This window comes from Alternaria arbusti (genome assembly GCF_024043155.1).
Source record: "Alternaria arbusti strain BMP 1465 chromosome Unknown scaffold_31, whole genome shotgun sequence".
NCBI classification, from domain to species: domain Eukaryota; kingdom Fungi; phylum Ascomycota; class Dothideomycetes; order Pleosporales; family Pleosporaceae; genus Alternaria; species Alternaria arbusti.
The window spans coordinates 124,396-140,396 of NW_026249971.1; the positions used below are offsets into that span (position 1 = coordinate 124,396).

At 53.6% G+C, this 16,001-nt stretch overlaps 4 protein-coding genes across 4 annotated transcripts; 3 read left to right on the plus strand and 1 right to left on the minus strand.

Moving 5' to 3' along the window:
* Positions 1–211: 211 nt before the first annotated feature.
* On the plus strand, positions 212–2,446 carry J4E86_011234 (uncharacterized protein; the record flags this gene model as incomplete). Its single annotated transcript, XM_051451728.1, has 1 exon — positions 212–2,446. The coding sequence occupies one exon, from the start codon at positions 212–214 to the stop codon at positions 2,444–2,446; it is 2,235 nt and encodes a 744-aa protein (XP_051297123.1).
* Positions 2,447–2,888: 442 nt separating this feature from the next.
* Positions 2,889–6,702, minus strand: PKC1 (Serine/threonine kinase; the record flags this gene model as incomplete). Its single annotated transcript, XM_051451729.1, has 7 exons — positions 2,889–2,950; positions 3,001–3,406; positions 3,458–3,659; positions 3,709–4,879; positions 4,930–5,904; positions 5,952–6,218; positions 6,270–6,702. The coding sequence occupies 7 exons, from the start codon at positions 6,700–6,702 to the stop codon at positions 2,889–2,891; spliced, it is 3,516 nt and encodes a 1,171-aa protein (XP_051297124.1).
* Positions 6,703–11,989: 5,287 nt separating this feature from the next.
* On the plus strand, positions 11,990–13,129 carry J4E86_011236 (uncharacterized protein; the record flags this gene model as incomplete). The annotated part of the gene is made up of 5 exons (XM_051451730.1): positions 11,990–12,004; positions 12,061–12,165; positions 12,219–12,607; positions 12,659–12,726; positions 12,783–13,129. The coding sequence occupies 5 exons, from the start codon at positions 11,990–11,992 to the stop codon at positions 13,127–13,129; spliced, it is 924 nt and encodes a 307-aa protein (XP_051297125.1).
* Positions 13,130–14,380: 1,251 nt separating this feature from the next.
* On the plus strand, positions 14,381–15,675 carry J4E86_011237 (uncharacterized protein; the record flags this gene model as incomplete). Its single annotated transcript, XM_051451731.1, has 3 exons — positions 14,381–14,465; positions 14,516–14,795; positions 14,838–15,675. 3 exons carry the CDS (start codon positions 14,381–14,383, stop codon positions 15,673–15,675), a joined length of 1,203 nt encoding a protein of 400 aa, XP_051297126.1.
* Between the last annotated feature and the right edge of the window lie 326 nt (positions 15,676–16,001).

A 16,001-nucleotide genomic window follows, 5' to 3' on the forward strand; every position in this document is an offset into this window, starting at 1 on the left:
GGAAGTTGTGCGCGTGTTTTGTAGACGATCGAGGGGTGAGAGTGAAGGTTCGGAGAACGAGTGGAAAAGTGGCAGCGGTCTATCGGGGGAAAACGCGTGATGCTTTGTAAGGAGGGTCAGGTAAAGCAGCGTTGTTGATAGCGGGATGTAGAGGAGTTGTTCTAGAAATTCTTAGGCGGGGCGGGCGCGCGCTAGGGAATCCGCCGCGGTGATGTCAGGCCCGAGCTTTGAATCCGTCTCCAAAGTTTCCTCTCGCGACAAGTCTATCAACACCAATCGACTTAGTATCACCGCCAACATGGGCTTGGAAGATTTTGAAAAGGAACTCGCGCAGGGCAAGAAGAAGGACGACAAGAAGAGACGCGATCGAAGCAGAAGTCGCGACAGACACCACAAGCACCGCTCATCGCGCCATCACTACGACGACCGGGACGAGCGCCACCGTCACAAGCGATCGCGACACCATCGCGAAACTTCGGAAGAGCGCGCGCGGAGGAAAAGGCGTGAGAGAGACGAGAAAGATGATCGGCCGCGACGGAAACACAAGGAACCCGCATCGAGCGATGACGAAGACCGGTTGACGCGAAAGCGCAAGTCGCGACACTATGAGGAAGATGAATCGTCGGGAGACGAGATTCCCCAGGAGAAGGACTACGCGCCACCAGACGACGATATCCTCGACCAACAGCTCGAAGACGCGGCGAACGCAGACCTGCAACGCGATGACTGGATGAAGGCGCCTTCTTCCATGGACGTCGAATACGTGCAGCGCAAGAACAAGGAGGAGAAGGCGACATATGTGAAGGCGTCAGATGAGGGTCAGCCAGCGCTCAAAATGCATCACGCGGAGCTGAACCGTGATTTGGGGAACTCCAAGGACCAGGAAGCCGTCGCTGAAGAACCCGCGCAAAGAGAAGTCAGCTACACATTCGGTGATTCAGGTGCGCAATGGCGCATGACGAAACTGAAGGGCATCTACCGAAACGCAGAGGAATCAAGACGAAGTGTGGAAGAAATAGCCATGGAGAAATACGGCGATCTACGGGACTTTGACGAGGCGCGCGAGGAGGAGATTGAGCTGGACCGCAGAAAGATGTATGGGCAGGACTACGTCGGAAAAGAGAAGCCATCTGGCGAGCTCTTCGAAGAACGCAGACTCAACGCAGGTATCCACAGGCCGTCTCGCGAGCCGCACGAACCCTCAGAGCTACCCCAAGGCGAAACAGTGCAAGACCCCCAACCTGCAACAAACACTGTTATGCTCAGCCAGACCGAGCTGAACAGGCTTAAAGCTCAGATGATGAAGGCAAAGATGAAGAAGGCGCCCGAAGCAGCCCAGCTGGAAGCCGAATACAACGCGGCCCTAGCCGGCAATTCAACCTCCCAAAACCGCGACGTCGTCGTCCTAAACGCAATGGACAACCGCATGCTCGCCGGCGGCCGACAAGGCGAAGTCATCGCCCTAACCAACAAACGCGGCACGGAGCGCGGCCTGGTCAAAGAAAACGAAGAAATGACCATCGACGACATGGTCCGACAAGAACGGCGCACCAAAAACCAAGCCGGCGGCGAAGGCGCCCTCCTCGCTGAAAAGATAGCCAAAGACAGCAAATTCGACAACGATCTCGACTACATCGACGACAACGCGACCAAACTCGCCGCTCGCGCCCCCAAATCCTCCATCAACCTGCGCAACGCCGCAATCCAGGACTACACCAAAATGAACCGCATCCTCGACGCCTGCCCCCTCTGCCACCACGAAGACAAATCCCCGCCCCAACCCCCCATCGCCCCCATCATCAGCCTCGCAACCCGCATCTTCCTGACCCTCCCCACCGAACCTGAAATCAGCACAGGCGGCGCCGTCGTAGTCCCCATCCAGCACCGCACCAACCTGCTCGAATGCGACGACGACGAATGGGACGAAATACGCAATTTCATGAAGTGCCTCACACGCATGTACCACGACCAAGGCCGCGACGTCGTCTTCTACGAAAACGCCGCTTTTCCCGGGAGAAAAGGACACGCGGCGCTCAACGCCGTTCCTATACCGTATGAGCTAGGTGACACGGCGCCTGCGTTTTTCAAAGAAGCGATTCTGGAGTCTGCGAGCGATTGGACGCAGCATAAGCCGCTTATTGATACGCAGAAGGCGAGTCGGAATGGGCTTGGGAAACAGGCGTTTCGGAGGAGTCTGGCGAAGGAGATGCCGTATTTTCATGTTTGGTTTGAGCTCGATGGGGGACTGGGGCATATTGTTGAGGATGAGAGGGCGTGGCCGAGGGGCGATTTGTTTGCGAGGGAGGTGTTGGGCGGGATGTTGGATGTGGGTGTTGAGGTTGTGAAGAGGCAGGGGAGATGGGTCAAGGGGGATCGGAGGGTGGAGGGATGGAGGAAGGGGTGGAGGAAGTTTGATTGGACGAGGGTGCTTACTGAGGGTCAGTAGATGATGGACTAGGTTGTCTGTCTACTTGAGGTTGGATGTATGATAGAGATGGGATGTGCTCTCAAATCGAAGGCATTTGTTTCGTCTATCCTGTAATGTCGATTGCCCATGCAAAATCATTATCGCTTGCTCGCTCCACAAACATCTCCCCATCACACACTACTACACTACACCACAACGATCCAACCCCCTCGAGCCGAACATATCCATGCGTGATTATACCCTTCCGCCCGTCCATTCACTCAAGAGATTATTACGCTTAGCACGCTGCGCTTTTCATGCTAATAACATACGTACGGGTGCATTACTGCCCCTCCCCTCTCCACCGCCCCTTCGTCGCCAAGGCAGGTTGTTGAGCACGCTAACCACACAAAAGCAAAAGGAACAACCCATTTTCCCAAACGAAAGCCTAGGGTATCAGAAGTGTAAGGCAAGGCAAGCTTTAGGCGAAATCAGCCGAGTACGAGAAGCCACGGAATTCTTCCTGCATGGCTTGTGAAAGCACTAGATGTGTTGTTAGCAAAAGCACATATATACATGGTTGAAGAACGTACCAGACTGCACAGGCGTAAGCACAGGTGTGACACTTGTAAACTCGGTGTCGAAGTTGCTAGTATCCGTTGGGCTCGTAATCTGTGGCGTAAATGGCGGTTGTACTCGCTTGTGGTAGATGTCGTCCCAGTTGATGTTCCTGAAGAAAGCATGTGACATGATCTCTTGGGCGTCGGTCGGTCCGGATCCAAGACGCATCTCAGGCTCACGTGTGAGCAGTTTCTGGAGGATAGATACCGAATCGCGCGGCATGTGAATGGGGTAGAGGGGTTCGTCGGCAAGAATGGCGTCGTAGATTTCGTCTTCGTCTTCACCACGGAAGGGGGACTGCTGGAGAAGCATCTGGTATATGAGCACACCAAAGGCCCACCAGTCAACGGCACGGCCGTACTTCTTGTCGAGAAGAATCTACAAATTTGCGTTAGTGACTTGACTTTGTGGATGATGGACGATACTTACTTCCGGTGCCATGAATTCGGGAGTACCACAGAAGGTGCTGGTAGTTGATCCATACCACATCTCTTCCTTGCACAATCCGTAATCACCGATCTTGATGTGTCCATCTAGCGTGAGCAGAATGTTATCCAATTTCAGATCTCGGTAGATAACGCCGTTCTCGTGGAAGTACTTCAGTGCAAGGCAAACCTCGGCAGCATAGAACCTGTGAATGTGTTAGCGATTGTCTTTTTGATGATGATTTGGCAACGTACTGAGCGCGCTTCGTGCCGAACTGGCCTCTCTGAATATGCAACATCAAATCACCACCACTAATGTACTCCATGACGAAGTACACACGTGTCTCGGTCTGGAAACAAGCGTGCAAACTCAAAAGGAACGGATGCCTCTCCTTGTTCGCGATCAAGAAAACTCTCTTCTCTGAGCGTGTGCTTTCCACTTCGTCGTTTTCGATGATGAACTCTTTCTTCAGGACCTTGATAGCGTAGAGCTGCTTGGTGCTCTTCGTCTCTGCCAACATGACCTTTCCGAAGTTACCCTTACCCAGGACTGCAAGGAAGTTGAAGTGGTCCAGGCCTATCCTCTTTCCAGTTCCTTGTGTGTTCGCTGCCGGTGTGACCTTCTTGCCTGGTGCTTCTATTACCGCCGATGGGGGTTGTTTCGCGGGCGCGGATGGTTCTTGCATCTTCGGTTGCGAAGGAGGCGCTTGTTGCTGGTGCTGGGGTTGCGCTTGTGGCGATGGCTGTGGTAGAGCGTATGAAGACTTTTGTGGGTAGTTGGGCATCGCTGCGGGTTGTTGATGGCTCGGTGGGTAGCTCGGGATGTTGGCATATGCCGATGGATCGTAGGTGGCCGATTGAGGAGCTTGCTGTTGTTGTATGCGTTGATCTGCTGGGTATCCACTACCTGACGTCCTTCCGCCCGGTGGCGCATAGTCCGTGTTACTGCGGCCATAGGCAGGTTGAGCTGTGGTTTTGTTCATCGCAGCTGCAGCCGCAGCGACCGAGGATTGAGTGCGTGGGCCCGACGAAGGTCTTGAGCCTGCAGTAGGCGATGTGGGAGCCGCGCCAGAGCTGGATCCAGAGAAGGAGGCTCTTGCCGCATCGATTGACGCCGCCGATGTGGCATAGGATTGTTGTCGAGGAGGGCCAGGCGGAGGACTCATCTGCTCTTTTCCGTAAGAGTACCTGTCGGATTGGGCTTGGTCTTGACCGGGTTGACCTGGAGATTGAGGTTGCGCTGGTGGCAGAGGTTTTGCTGGCTTATCCGGTCGCAGGGTCCGTCCGCTCATGCCTGGGCCCGACGATGACTGTCCTCTTCTCGTCCTCTTGATTTCCATCAAAATCTGATTAGCCACTTCCATGGACATACCGCAGAAGTCAGGTACGAAGTGAACGCAGTGAGCGTGACAGGTGAGACCACATTCTGAATCACCGTTAGTGGGGTTTGCAAATCAGAATAGTAGGTCCACTCACCATTGCACTTCTTGGTTTGTTTCCGACCAAGTGGCAGGACGTAACCGCAGTGACAGCACCAGTTGGCACCCATGTTGGAAAAGTTTTCGAAGCGATGAGGAATGCGGTGGTTGAGCTTGGCCTCGTCTGGGTCGGTTTCGGCGTTGGACTGAGTGATGCACTTGGTAACAACCTTGGGGTAGCACTTCTTGTGACACGTGTAGTTGCAGTCCGAGCATTGCATACCGGCGGCATACTTAAGGAACTCGCCACAGAGCGCACAACGCATAACGTTGTAGAACTGCTGCTGCACGAACTTGTGTCCGTACTGCTCGACGACGTCTTCTTTGCGCTGGCGAACGGCACCTTTGCGACCAAGACCAAGATCGAAGGGTTGCTTATTGCCGGTGTTTTTGGCGAAAGACATGGTGAGGTGGATGCGACCTACCGGCTCCAGTGAGAACCAGTCATCAATCATAACGGGTCCTGTTTGGGGCTGAGGACCACCCGGTCTCGCGCCAGCAGGGCCAGGACCTCCAGCACCGGCGCCTGCAAAGTTTTGCCCTGGCGGAGGCTGGAACTGCATGTCGGGCTGAATGCCGGCTGCAGCTCCTCCCATCTTGTCAGCAGCCACCCAGCCTGAGTTCGCGAGCTCCGTCTCAATCTTCTTCCTTCGCATTTCTTCGGCGATGTCTGATATGCGGACCCACAACATGCCGATGGGCAGAAGGTGGTCGCCCGTCTTGTCGTATACGGTAATCTCGATCTCGTTCGCCTTGTCGATGGCGAAGTCGTGAACTTCGTCGACCCAGCGGTCGTTCCGTGTGGGCTTTGTGCGACCCTTAATTGAGTCTTCGACTTTGATATTGACAAACGTTTCCGGGCCTCGACTAAAGCGCCCAGTAGCTGCGTGATCGACATCGGCGACGGCATGTACGCGGAGGGAGAGGTGGCCGCTCAAAGGTTTTCTTTGACTCGGAATGTTCAAACTGTCATCTGGGCATAATCAGCATGTGGCAGCACGCAGTATCGTTGGGACTTACCGTCGCCATCGGCGTCGCCCTCAATGTCGACGTGGAGATCCTCATAACGCTTCAACGAGTGTTTCAACAGCTGGATCTTCTGGTTACTCTCGATGCGCTTGGCTTCTGCGTCTGCCTTGCTCTTGCGGTCGCCTTCCATTTGGTATAGCCGCACCATCTTCTCGATTCCATCTTTGTACTGCTTCTCGACACTGAGCTTGAATTCGAGCTGGGACAGCATGAGCTGGATGCGGGGACCTAGATGCGGGGTATCATATTTGATGAGGTCTGCGCGTGTTAGCTGAATAGATTACTGACGTATGCAGCAGGTGTATGTACCCAGTTTGCTGAAGTTCGGTCGCTTATTGGGCGCGCCGGGAGCTGGCGGGGCATATGGCGCACGAGGAGGCTGCAGAGCTTGCCCTCCGCTGAGCTGGCTGTACTGGCTTTCAGGGCCGCCATAGGCTCCCTGTTCTTGCACATAGCCGTTCCAGCCGTCTTTCGGGGGAGGAGTCAAAGGGTTGTTGGGGCCGCGGCCTGGTTGCAAACTCATGTTCTCCATGCCTGTAGAGGTTCTCTGCACGTCCAGGTCCCGCAGCTTCGACTCGAAGTAGTCAATGTTCCGGCGGCCGTCCTTGATCTGCCCATCGAGGCGGGAAAGCACGGCCGGGTTGTTGGTCGACTGGCGCATGGCATTGGCGGCGTTGATGAGGGCCCTTTCACGGTCGATTTTGCGTTGCACATTGGCAACGGTCTCGTCGACGTTCGCCATGGCGGCAGTCGTCTACGGCAGGTGGGCGCGGAGGGCGTCAGGAGATTTCTTCACCGACAGAGGCGACGGCGTGACAGGGTGCCCAGCGGTGGTGGGCTGCGAGGGATGCGTCGGCGCTCGGGCAGGCAGCCGTGACGTAAGCAGCTTCTGCGCGCAAGCAACAGCCAGTCCAACGCGTCGTTCGCGGCGGCGGCAGGGAGGTCGCGTAGGTGAAGCTGGCGGGCGACAATGGCGGAGTCGTCGTGCTGTGGTGATGTCGTTGGGCGAACAGCGATTTAGCTCACGCATAGGGTGGCTTAGCGGAGCCCCACTTTCCCCCTCTTCGTCGAGTGGCGTCGGGAAAGGGTTAAGTGCCGCTGTCTATCAAAAGCCGCGGGTGCTGTTTGGCGTCGTCGGGCGCGAGTACAAGACAGCAGAGGTGATGACGGCGACTGTCTGGGCGGCCGTGGCTGTTGGTGGGGAAAAGACTAACAGGCAGGCAGCATGGCGGGGTGAACTCTCAACACCGTCTCACAAGGGTTCCATGGAATCAGGCTTATTGCCCTGCTTCAGTCATACCACTTTGACTTCTCGCATCCTCTCGACCACATCCCGAATTCTTATCTTTGTTGAAGGCAGGTGCGCATGACGTCCGCCCGATTGGGCACCGACGCCTTGACATGTGCGACCTGATCTGACTGTGCGAGGCTTGTTTTCACCCAAAACTTCCTCCATCACTCCTTGCACAACTCTCTGAAACCTTCATCACACCGTCCACCACGTCTTGCGCGTCAAGAATTGAGAGCGCTGACGTCGGTAGGCGTGTTTCCGTTGTATCGCATGAACACGCGCTCCATCGACTGCTACCCCATCAGTTCGCTCGCGCCAAGTACGCGTCGTACTTTCTTATGCGAATCCTAGCTTGATATGTGCACGAGATGCTCGACACATTGCTTTTCCCGCACTCAGAAAGTGTGCACAATCGCGTTGATTTACAGCTACTGTTGATCGGCCGCATTGCCAACTGGTACAGCCAATGTACCGTGTAGTGACAACACACAATATGTTAGATGCTCGAAGTAGGCGGGTGATCGTACTCCGATGTACGTGAAAACGAGACTGATGCAATGCGCAATAGGCAGAAAACAACCATAGCTGAGTGTTACCTCCGTCGCCTCATCTCGTCATGCCATTCATGTTGGAATGACGGTCGGCATGGTGAGTTTAGCTTCGAGCCTGCTGATGTTGATGAGCTGCATGCATCTAGCGAGTTCGTATACGCCACCTATCCAAGAACGAATGAGGATGATTATAGGCTCAGCCTTGTCGCAGGACTTCGCATATCTTGCAGTTGTTGCTGCCTCCCTCCGCGTTACGTCTGATATACGACACCCGCTCGGAAGCTGTTTCGAAGAAGAAGCCTACTGCATTCATCACACCAGCCTGTACCAACGCTGTCGATCTGGCCGCTTCGACAATCAACACGCATCGTATGCTCACACACGTCACCGGCAAGGCGGAGTCACGGCGTAGACTGCAACCACAATTCCTTCGGGAGCTTCAAATTCCTGTCTATTATGTCTCTGGCACCCTCGGAGATTTCCTATCGGATCCTGCCGTTCATACACACCCCTCTTGATCATACGCAGCCATCCATTCGAATCATCAAGGTGCTACCGCAGCTTTCCCCACATGGCTTCGTACAGTGCACTCTTGCGCACGGGAGTACTGCCGACGATTACACCTGCCTGTCCTATATGTGGGGAGACGTGTACGAAGAATATCCAATTCTGATGGACTCCCAACTGTTCTACATCCGGCGGAATCTGCACAACTTTCTACACGTTATCCGAAAGTTGTATCCTCTGAGACCATTCTGGATAGACGCTATATGTATCGATCAGAGCAGCGTTACCGAACGAAATCACCAGGTCGCCCAGATGGGGTCTATATACACCGCAGCAGCGCATGTCATCGTTTGGCTGGGCAGAAGCATCAGGTTAGCTGGATTCTTCCTCGCGTGGAACCAGTGCTGCCATGCCAATGGAAATTTGTTCGGCCCATCCAATCGAGACACGTTATGGTCGACGATAGCGCCAGACCAACTGGAGGTGCTCACGGCTGGCTGGCTCGAACTTGCGAATCATGCTTATTGGACCCGGGCCTGGATCACGCAAGAGATCGCACGTAGCAGATCACTCAGTCTTTTGGCCAAGGCAGTAGAAGTTCGCGATCTCCGAAACATTGACGACACTCCATTCAGGGACGCAAAACGCGATGAAAGGTTTCTTGCTCATATGGAAATAGCGAGAGATAATCGCCTCATCATCGGAAGGCCACTTCGCTATTTGCTTCAAAAACTACCGCGTCAAGAATGTCACCATGTTCGCGATAGAGTATACTCCCTTATGGGGCTTGCTGCAGAGGGTGCAAATCTTCGTGTGGACTATGGCTGCTCCGAATTAGAATTTGGACTGATGCTGCTGGACAGCTGCCAAGGTGTTGGCTGTCTCTGTGGTTTGATGTTTCTTTCCAACGTGCTAGATGGCTTGCAGACGCAACCTGCAGGAAGATCGGCAGAATTGCAGGCCGCCAGACTCGAGATACCGGTCTATTTGAGGTACATTGTTTCACAGCAAGGTCCGTGGTTCTTACCCAGAAGACAGGAGACCAACTGCGCGTTGCCCAATCGGACAGAGGTAGTGTATGGCTTTGACATGCGGCATGTATGCGCCGAAGAGACCGCAAATTGTAGCTTAGAGATCTCAGACAGCGGGGTAGGACATGATACCCGGCAGATCGGTCGATTCACCCTCCGATCGGCTTCCGAGTGCAAATTTAGAAGCCCAGAAGAAGGGCCATGCTCGCTGCGACACCGCGCTTGCAAAGAGCCGTGGTGGCCGGGATGGGAATGTCAATCGAGAGCTGGCGTGTGGTATGACTGTAAGAAAGGAAGTTGGCAGCCAGACACCGTAGCAAAACAGCAGAAAACATTGAGCTGGTGCAGGCAGCCGGGTTCTTGGAAAATAGTATCAAACTGGTTTCGCGTGGAATCGCAAGTACAAGTCGTAGGACGACGGAGAAGCTACATTGTAAAAGTTCCTATGGAGGTCTTTTGGTCGTACGCTCAGCAATCCAGGGCGTTTCAGGATCTAGAGGCATACTTTGGACCCGAGCGATTTATCGCTGCCTCTTCGTATTCGAGAGGTCACAACAGGCCTTTGTGTTCGATGGCTCCAACGAATCGTCTTGCCGTAGCCCCGACACAAAAACGAATAACGTCGCTGGATGTCTGGTTGTGCAAGTTTTTTCATGGCTTCGTTCCAGAGAAGGAACCCATAAATTTCTCGAAGTAGTAATAGCATTGATTGACGTCAGAGTCCAAGATCGCTCGTGTAGTACTGAAAGGATGTTATGGAAAGTAGAGCTTCCCCAGATAGTCAGCGTCGAAGGGAGACGTACCATCTGCCGTGGTTGAAGCAACACCCAGGTATCGGAACCCGGCGACGTATTTGGCGCAGCCTTCCAGCTTGAGTTTTGTCCGACTACGAATTCCACGACGGCTTTCAATTACTAGTATGATGGCTGGTCAGCGGTTCGAGATATTTGTTTCATTCAGCCAAACATGAGAATCCCGGGCGCTCCTTGTACATTTGAACTTGGTATGGATGCTGGGATGTACATTGCGAGTTGCTTCGACGTTTCCGGCCCCCATTCAGCTATCAGTGCTCATCCAAACCCAATATTAGGTCCGTTTATGTCTAGAGACGGATAGTTCTGAGCGAACGACTCGGCAGCCGCCCGCGCCTCGCAGTACAGGATCTGGGATCAGTGCATGTCTGCATCCGGCTAGCGCTACACATTTACGTCATGGCAAGTCGCGTCAACTGGGTACGTAAGGAGAAGTCGCACGTCGAAACACCGACTTTTCATACTCCACACCAGGCACTATGGCCAATGCCATAACATACAGACGCCATTGTTAGTACGGCGTCGGCACTGTTGCTCTCGTGTATCCATCACCCGACAACGCGTTCGTTGAGAAACTGGGATCACGCGCCTCACCTCAGATAGGCATGAGTGCGCCGAGCCGTCCACGGGGATTGAAGTGATGGTTCCATGCGCGTCTCTTCCCCATGTTCTCTCCTATCCTTATGGGCTCCTTCCATCCGCCCATCTTCATCACCAGCCGTCTCGAAGGATTCGTGCAGCGGTTGAGAGTTGATAATTCAAGGTACAAGGTCCACGATTCGGGCCTTTTGCGGAGCATTTCGCAAGCGAGGCGCGACTAACGCAGGTTCGCCAGCGACGCGCTACCCGTACCCCCTACCGACAACGAGTCCATCAGCCGTCGCGGCTAGCAGCCTCACGGCACGCTGCCCGGGCACGGAGAACTGTGCAGAAGCTAAGAAGAAGAGAGAGCCGATCTTTCCAGATGATGCACTCCCGACATCGCGGCACCTCCCAGTATCATGACAAGAAACATTGCACGATCACCAATGGATCTATCCTGCACTGCGCGATGTATCAGAATGTCAATACCCCTACAGCTTAACAGGGCCATTCCATGGACGGAGAGTACGCGAGTGTCAGTCGCGAAGATTTCGAATGCTTCACAGGGTCCATCTATAGCAGCCGTTCAGGAGCCAGGCACGTAACAGCACCCAGGACTATGGTCCAGCCGTGCCACATTCACCGGTTCCACATCGTCAGGCGACCCACGCCATATCTAACCTCGACACGGGAACGAACGTCGGGTGAGGGTCGCCGTACTTTCCTAGCAGCATCCTAGATTACGCCCCAGAAGCTATGCCAGAATGCGACAAAAATCTGTCTCGTGCGGGTCTTTCTGGCGGCTTGTGCTCGACACAGCTGTCAGATTATTTGTTGGACTGATGTGGATACTCGAGAAACCCGGAAGATCAACGATAACAGGTTGATATGCGTCCAATTCTTTCCCTTCTTGAAACCAGGTCGGCTTGTTGCCTCCGCTTGGGTCTGCTTCACAACTATTCGCAATGTCCTGAAGCATATGCATCTTTGCATCGCATCCTGATGTGTTTCCACATGTTCCCTCCTTAGTCCTTCTTTTGCATCTTTTTTGCATACTTCATCCCTTCGCTCCCCACTTCGCGCTCTGGGAAGCCGTGGCTATCAGCGTAAGGGTATCAACATGACTTACTACGGCGACAACGCTCCTGAGCTTGCTGCTTCAGTCATCGCACTGGCAGTTATTGCTTATATTCTTTTCGGATTGCGAGTCTATACGAGACTACACAACAATGCTTGGGGCTTGGATGACTGGAGCATGACAGCTGCAACTGTGAGCCAACCTCGAGGATTCCATACAAGAGAACTCAACTGACAGGAATGACGCAGGTCCCCTTCACTGGCTTGACAATAGCATGCATTGGGGGCGCCTTCAGCGGAGTCGGGGTCCACGACGACAACCTCAACGCAGAAGAGAAAGTTAAAGGGATGGAGGTACGTTTACACCTATCTCTAACTCTGTAGTTCCTTCATGCTAAACCATGTAGTTCTTCTTCTTCTTCGAGGTCTTCTACTGTGCAGCGATCATCCCTATCAAGATGAGCATCTCGTTCATGCTCATCCGCATCGCATCCCGGAGAAAGGCCTACATCTACAGCTTGTACACTGTTTCAGCCATGTTCATCGTCATGAACTTGATTGCGATGCTGTACATCATTTTCCAATGCGCACCAGTGTCGTACGCTTGGGATACCTCGACTCCTGGTGGAAAGTGCAACCCAGCGCAAACACTGGCCGACATATACTACGCGACGACTGCAGTCAACATTGCGACGGATTGGTTTTGCGCACTCCTACCCATACCGCTGCTCTGGAACGTACAGTTGAACCGTAATGCTAAGCTTTCGGTCGGCGTGATTCTCGGTCTCGGTGCATTGTAAGTTTCGCTTATCTCTTGGGAACCAGATCACCATCTAATGCTCCACAGAGCAAGTCTTTCGGCATGCATTCGTCTTGTCTACACTGTTAATCTGACCAATGCGACCGACTACCTTCGTAAGTTCCCATATCCTTCTGTTCCCACCGGGAAAACGTACTGACCAATCCTGCAGATGGTGTATCCAAGGTGATCCTCTGGGGTTACGCCGAGAATGGCGTCGGCATGATCGTAGGATGCGTCGCCACACTTCGTCCCCTCCTCCAGCGCGTTCTCAAACTCGGAAGCAGCGGTAGCTCACATCCCCACACGCCTGCAGCAGGCTACGCGAAACGACCGGTCATAAAGAGTCGTCTGAGTGGAAGAGACGAAGAGTGGGTTGCCCTGGAAGATGGCCAGATGGTCAACATGGTCCATGGGCAAGGGAGTACCGGGAGTGAGGAATACATCCTGCCTGTGAAAGGCGGAGGCATACAGGTTACCAGAAGCGTCGAGCAACGATCAAGCGCCTTGAAAGACTAGGGGTACACCACCCGCAAAAGCGCAAACTGAACACAGTCACGAAAGCCACAACACATTAGAGAACTACGAATTAATACAATCAGAACCAATAGACAAATTCAACAACATACTTCATCAGATGAAGAATCAAGCAGATCTTCGTGCCTACCCTCCAGTGTACAGTACGGCGACGCCTGCACACGCGCGTCCAAGACCACACAAGCAGCATGCCCAGACTGGGGCCTATGGAGCCGCATGATCGTACCGCGGAGCATCGCGGAATTGCGACAGCGAAAAAACGGGTCCACATGAATGAGGCGATCCTCCTCAGTCCTGACTCGGCAGCCAGCCGATCAACTCTCCCCATCCCAACACAACTCCAGGCTCCAAAAAAACAAACGTTTGCCATGTGCCGCCTTGCACTACGGCAATGCCGAACGTGTTTGTCGCGTGGCTTCAACGCTCAGCGCCTAGACGAACGATGACTCGGTTGACTTTCGGGGAAATTGAGGAGCGAGCGCCTGTGGGACTTGGAACGGGCTTGGGCCACGGGTGTTACGGAAGAGCGGCACTGGGGGTCTTTTCTCCCGGGCGTGCGCAATGAGCTTACGACCCATCATGATCAAGAGAAGACTTTAACACCCACCGAGGGCAGTAGAAATACTAATCTAGACATCTTCATTGCACTCAGATTTTGCCGGTACCCATTTTCGATACTAATGTAAACTGCAGGGCACCTCTTCAATCCCTTTCCCACCCGACAGTCGCGATGCCCCGTTGTGCTCGCGCCAATGTGATCGGCAATTGTCGTAGCAATCGCCTATTTTGCGTATTCTGGGAATAGTTGTTCGGACAAAGGGGCGCTGCGACAGTGCATCGAGCGATTCGTAGAGGCTGCGTGGTGCATCGCTCAAGCCGAAGTAGAGGTGTCTGAGGAAGGTGCAGGTGGTGTATTGTACCCGTTCAGCAGCCCCACTGTGTCAGCGTCGGTGCATGTGCTCACATCGAAGTATCGTATATGAGCTGCACAGGTTTGACTCTTGGTTCGCAACGAACTCCTAACAGAGATGGAAGTATAGTTGTCTTTTTCTTGACCAACACGTCAATGATTGGCTGAGTAGCGATGGTTCTGACCATGCAGTCAGCAATCCTACGGTTTGCAATACGCCTTGCCAACGCCTTGATTATCCGCGACATGTTGTAGGTATAAAAGTAACTTCGGAGTAAGCGCTCATTGAAACTCGATTATCCGAAAGTGAAAGCATTACCATCATGACAGACTTCGAAAAGGCGTACGAAAAAGCTATTGAAGACAGGATTCTTCCCGGATACGCTCTTCTCGCAGGCGACAAGAACGGTCCGCACTCATGCTTGGCACAAGGCAACAACCATCTAACGACATGACAGGCAACATCTTGTACTCTGGAGCAAAAGGTGTTCAGTCACTTGCTGAAGGCTCGACACGTCCTTTTCAACTCGATACAATATGCGGGATCGCATCAATGACAAAGCTCATGACTGCAGTGGCAGCCTTGAGGTGCGTCGAGGAAGGACTAATCACGCTTGATGAAGACGTGGCCAAGTACTTGCCTAGCATTGGGAAGTACGGCATCATGACGCGCTTCGACGAAAAGAAGGATGAGGCGGTCACTGTGCCTAACACCACGCCGATCACCCTGAGGCAAGCGTTGTACTAATGCACTAGCTAATGGAAAGCTGACCGGAACAGGATGCTTTTGAGTCACACAAATGGCCACGAGTACGATTGGCTCAATCCTGATCTGGGGAAGTGGCGTGTAAGCCGCGGAGAGACCCCGTCTTGTGGGCCGAGTGTTGAAGAGAAACATACCCTGCCGCTTCTCTACGAACCAGGCACCAGCTTCAAATATGGCCCGGGATCGGACTGGGCCGGCAAGGTCATCGAGAAAGTGTCGGGAAAGAGACTTGATACCGTCATGAAGGAGAAGATCTGGGATCCCCTTGGAATAACAGACATCAGCTTCTTCCCAAGAGAGAGATATGATATGAAAGATCGCTTGGCGAACATCAGCACGCTGAATGAGCAGGGTGAGGGGCCAGCAACAGATGTCGGTGGGTTCGACGTCTTCGTCGATGCCACAGACTGCCTGGGAGGTGTGGGTGCTTTCGCGAGCGCAGAAGCTTACTTTACCTTTCTTCAATCCGTATTGAAGCGCGACTCGAGGCTTTTGAACGACGACTCTTGGGACGAGCTTTTCAAACCGCAGCTCGATGAGAGATGCAAGAAGGAGCTGAACGACTACCTCAAGTCTTCACCTCTTCACACGCAGCTTCTGGGTATGGGTCTGCCTGCGGACATCGAGAAGCAATGGTCGCTCGCTGGAATGATAGCCGAGCAAGGCCAGGAAGGACGCATGAATCCTGGGACATTCTTCTGGGGCGGCGTCCCTAGTTTGACCTGGTATCTCGACTTCGAAGCTGGGGTGTGCGGTGTGGCGTTCTGCCAGGTCATCCCGCCGATGAGCCCGCGCATATTGAAGCTGCATGAATTGTTTCAAAGAGCAATTTATGAGAAGGTGGCCGCCTGATAAGTTGGGGTAAGTATGTTGGATGAGGGGTTGAGTGGCACAGTGGACTGTCGAGAATGCGATGGAGGCAATGGATGGTCTGTGCGCTTATCGATAGGCAGATAAACATGATTGTCCCTTCCGAGCTAATCCCAAGGACTCCATCCATCTTCTCTTTCTACGAAATCCCCTTCAGCAGATCCGACACCGAGCTTTCAGTGTGCAGTGACATCAGTGTCACTTCAAATCTTGGCAGGATGCACAGTTCGAGGCGTTCCCCGCATTACGGACTCAATTGGGGCACGGTCCTGCCAAGCGCTTGCTGCCTGTTGCCTGCCTTACTGCCT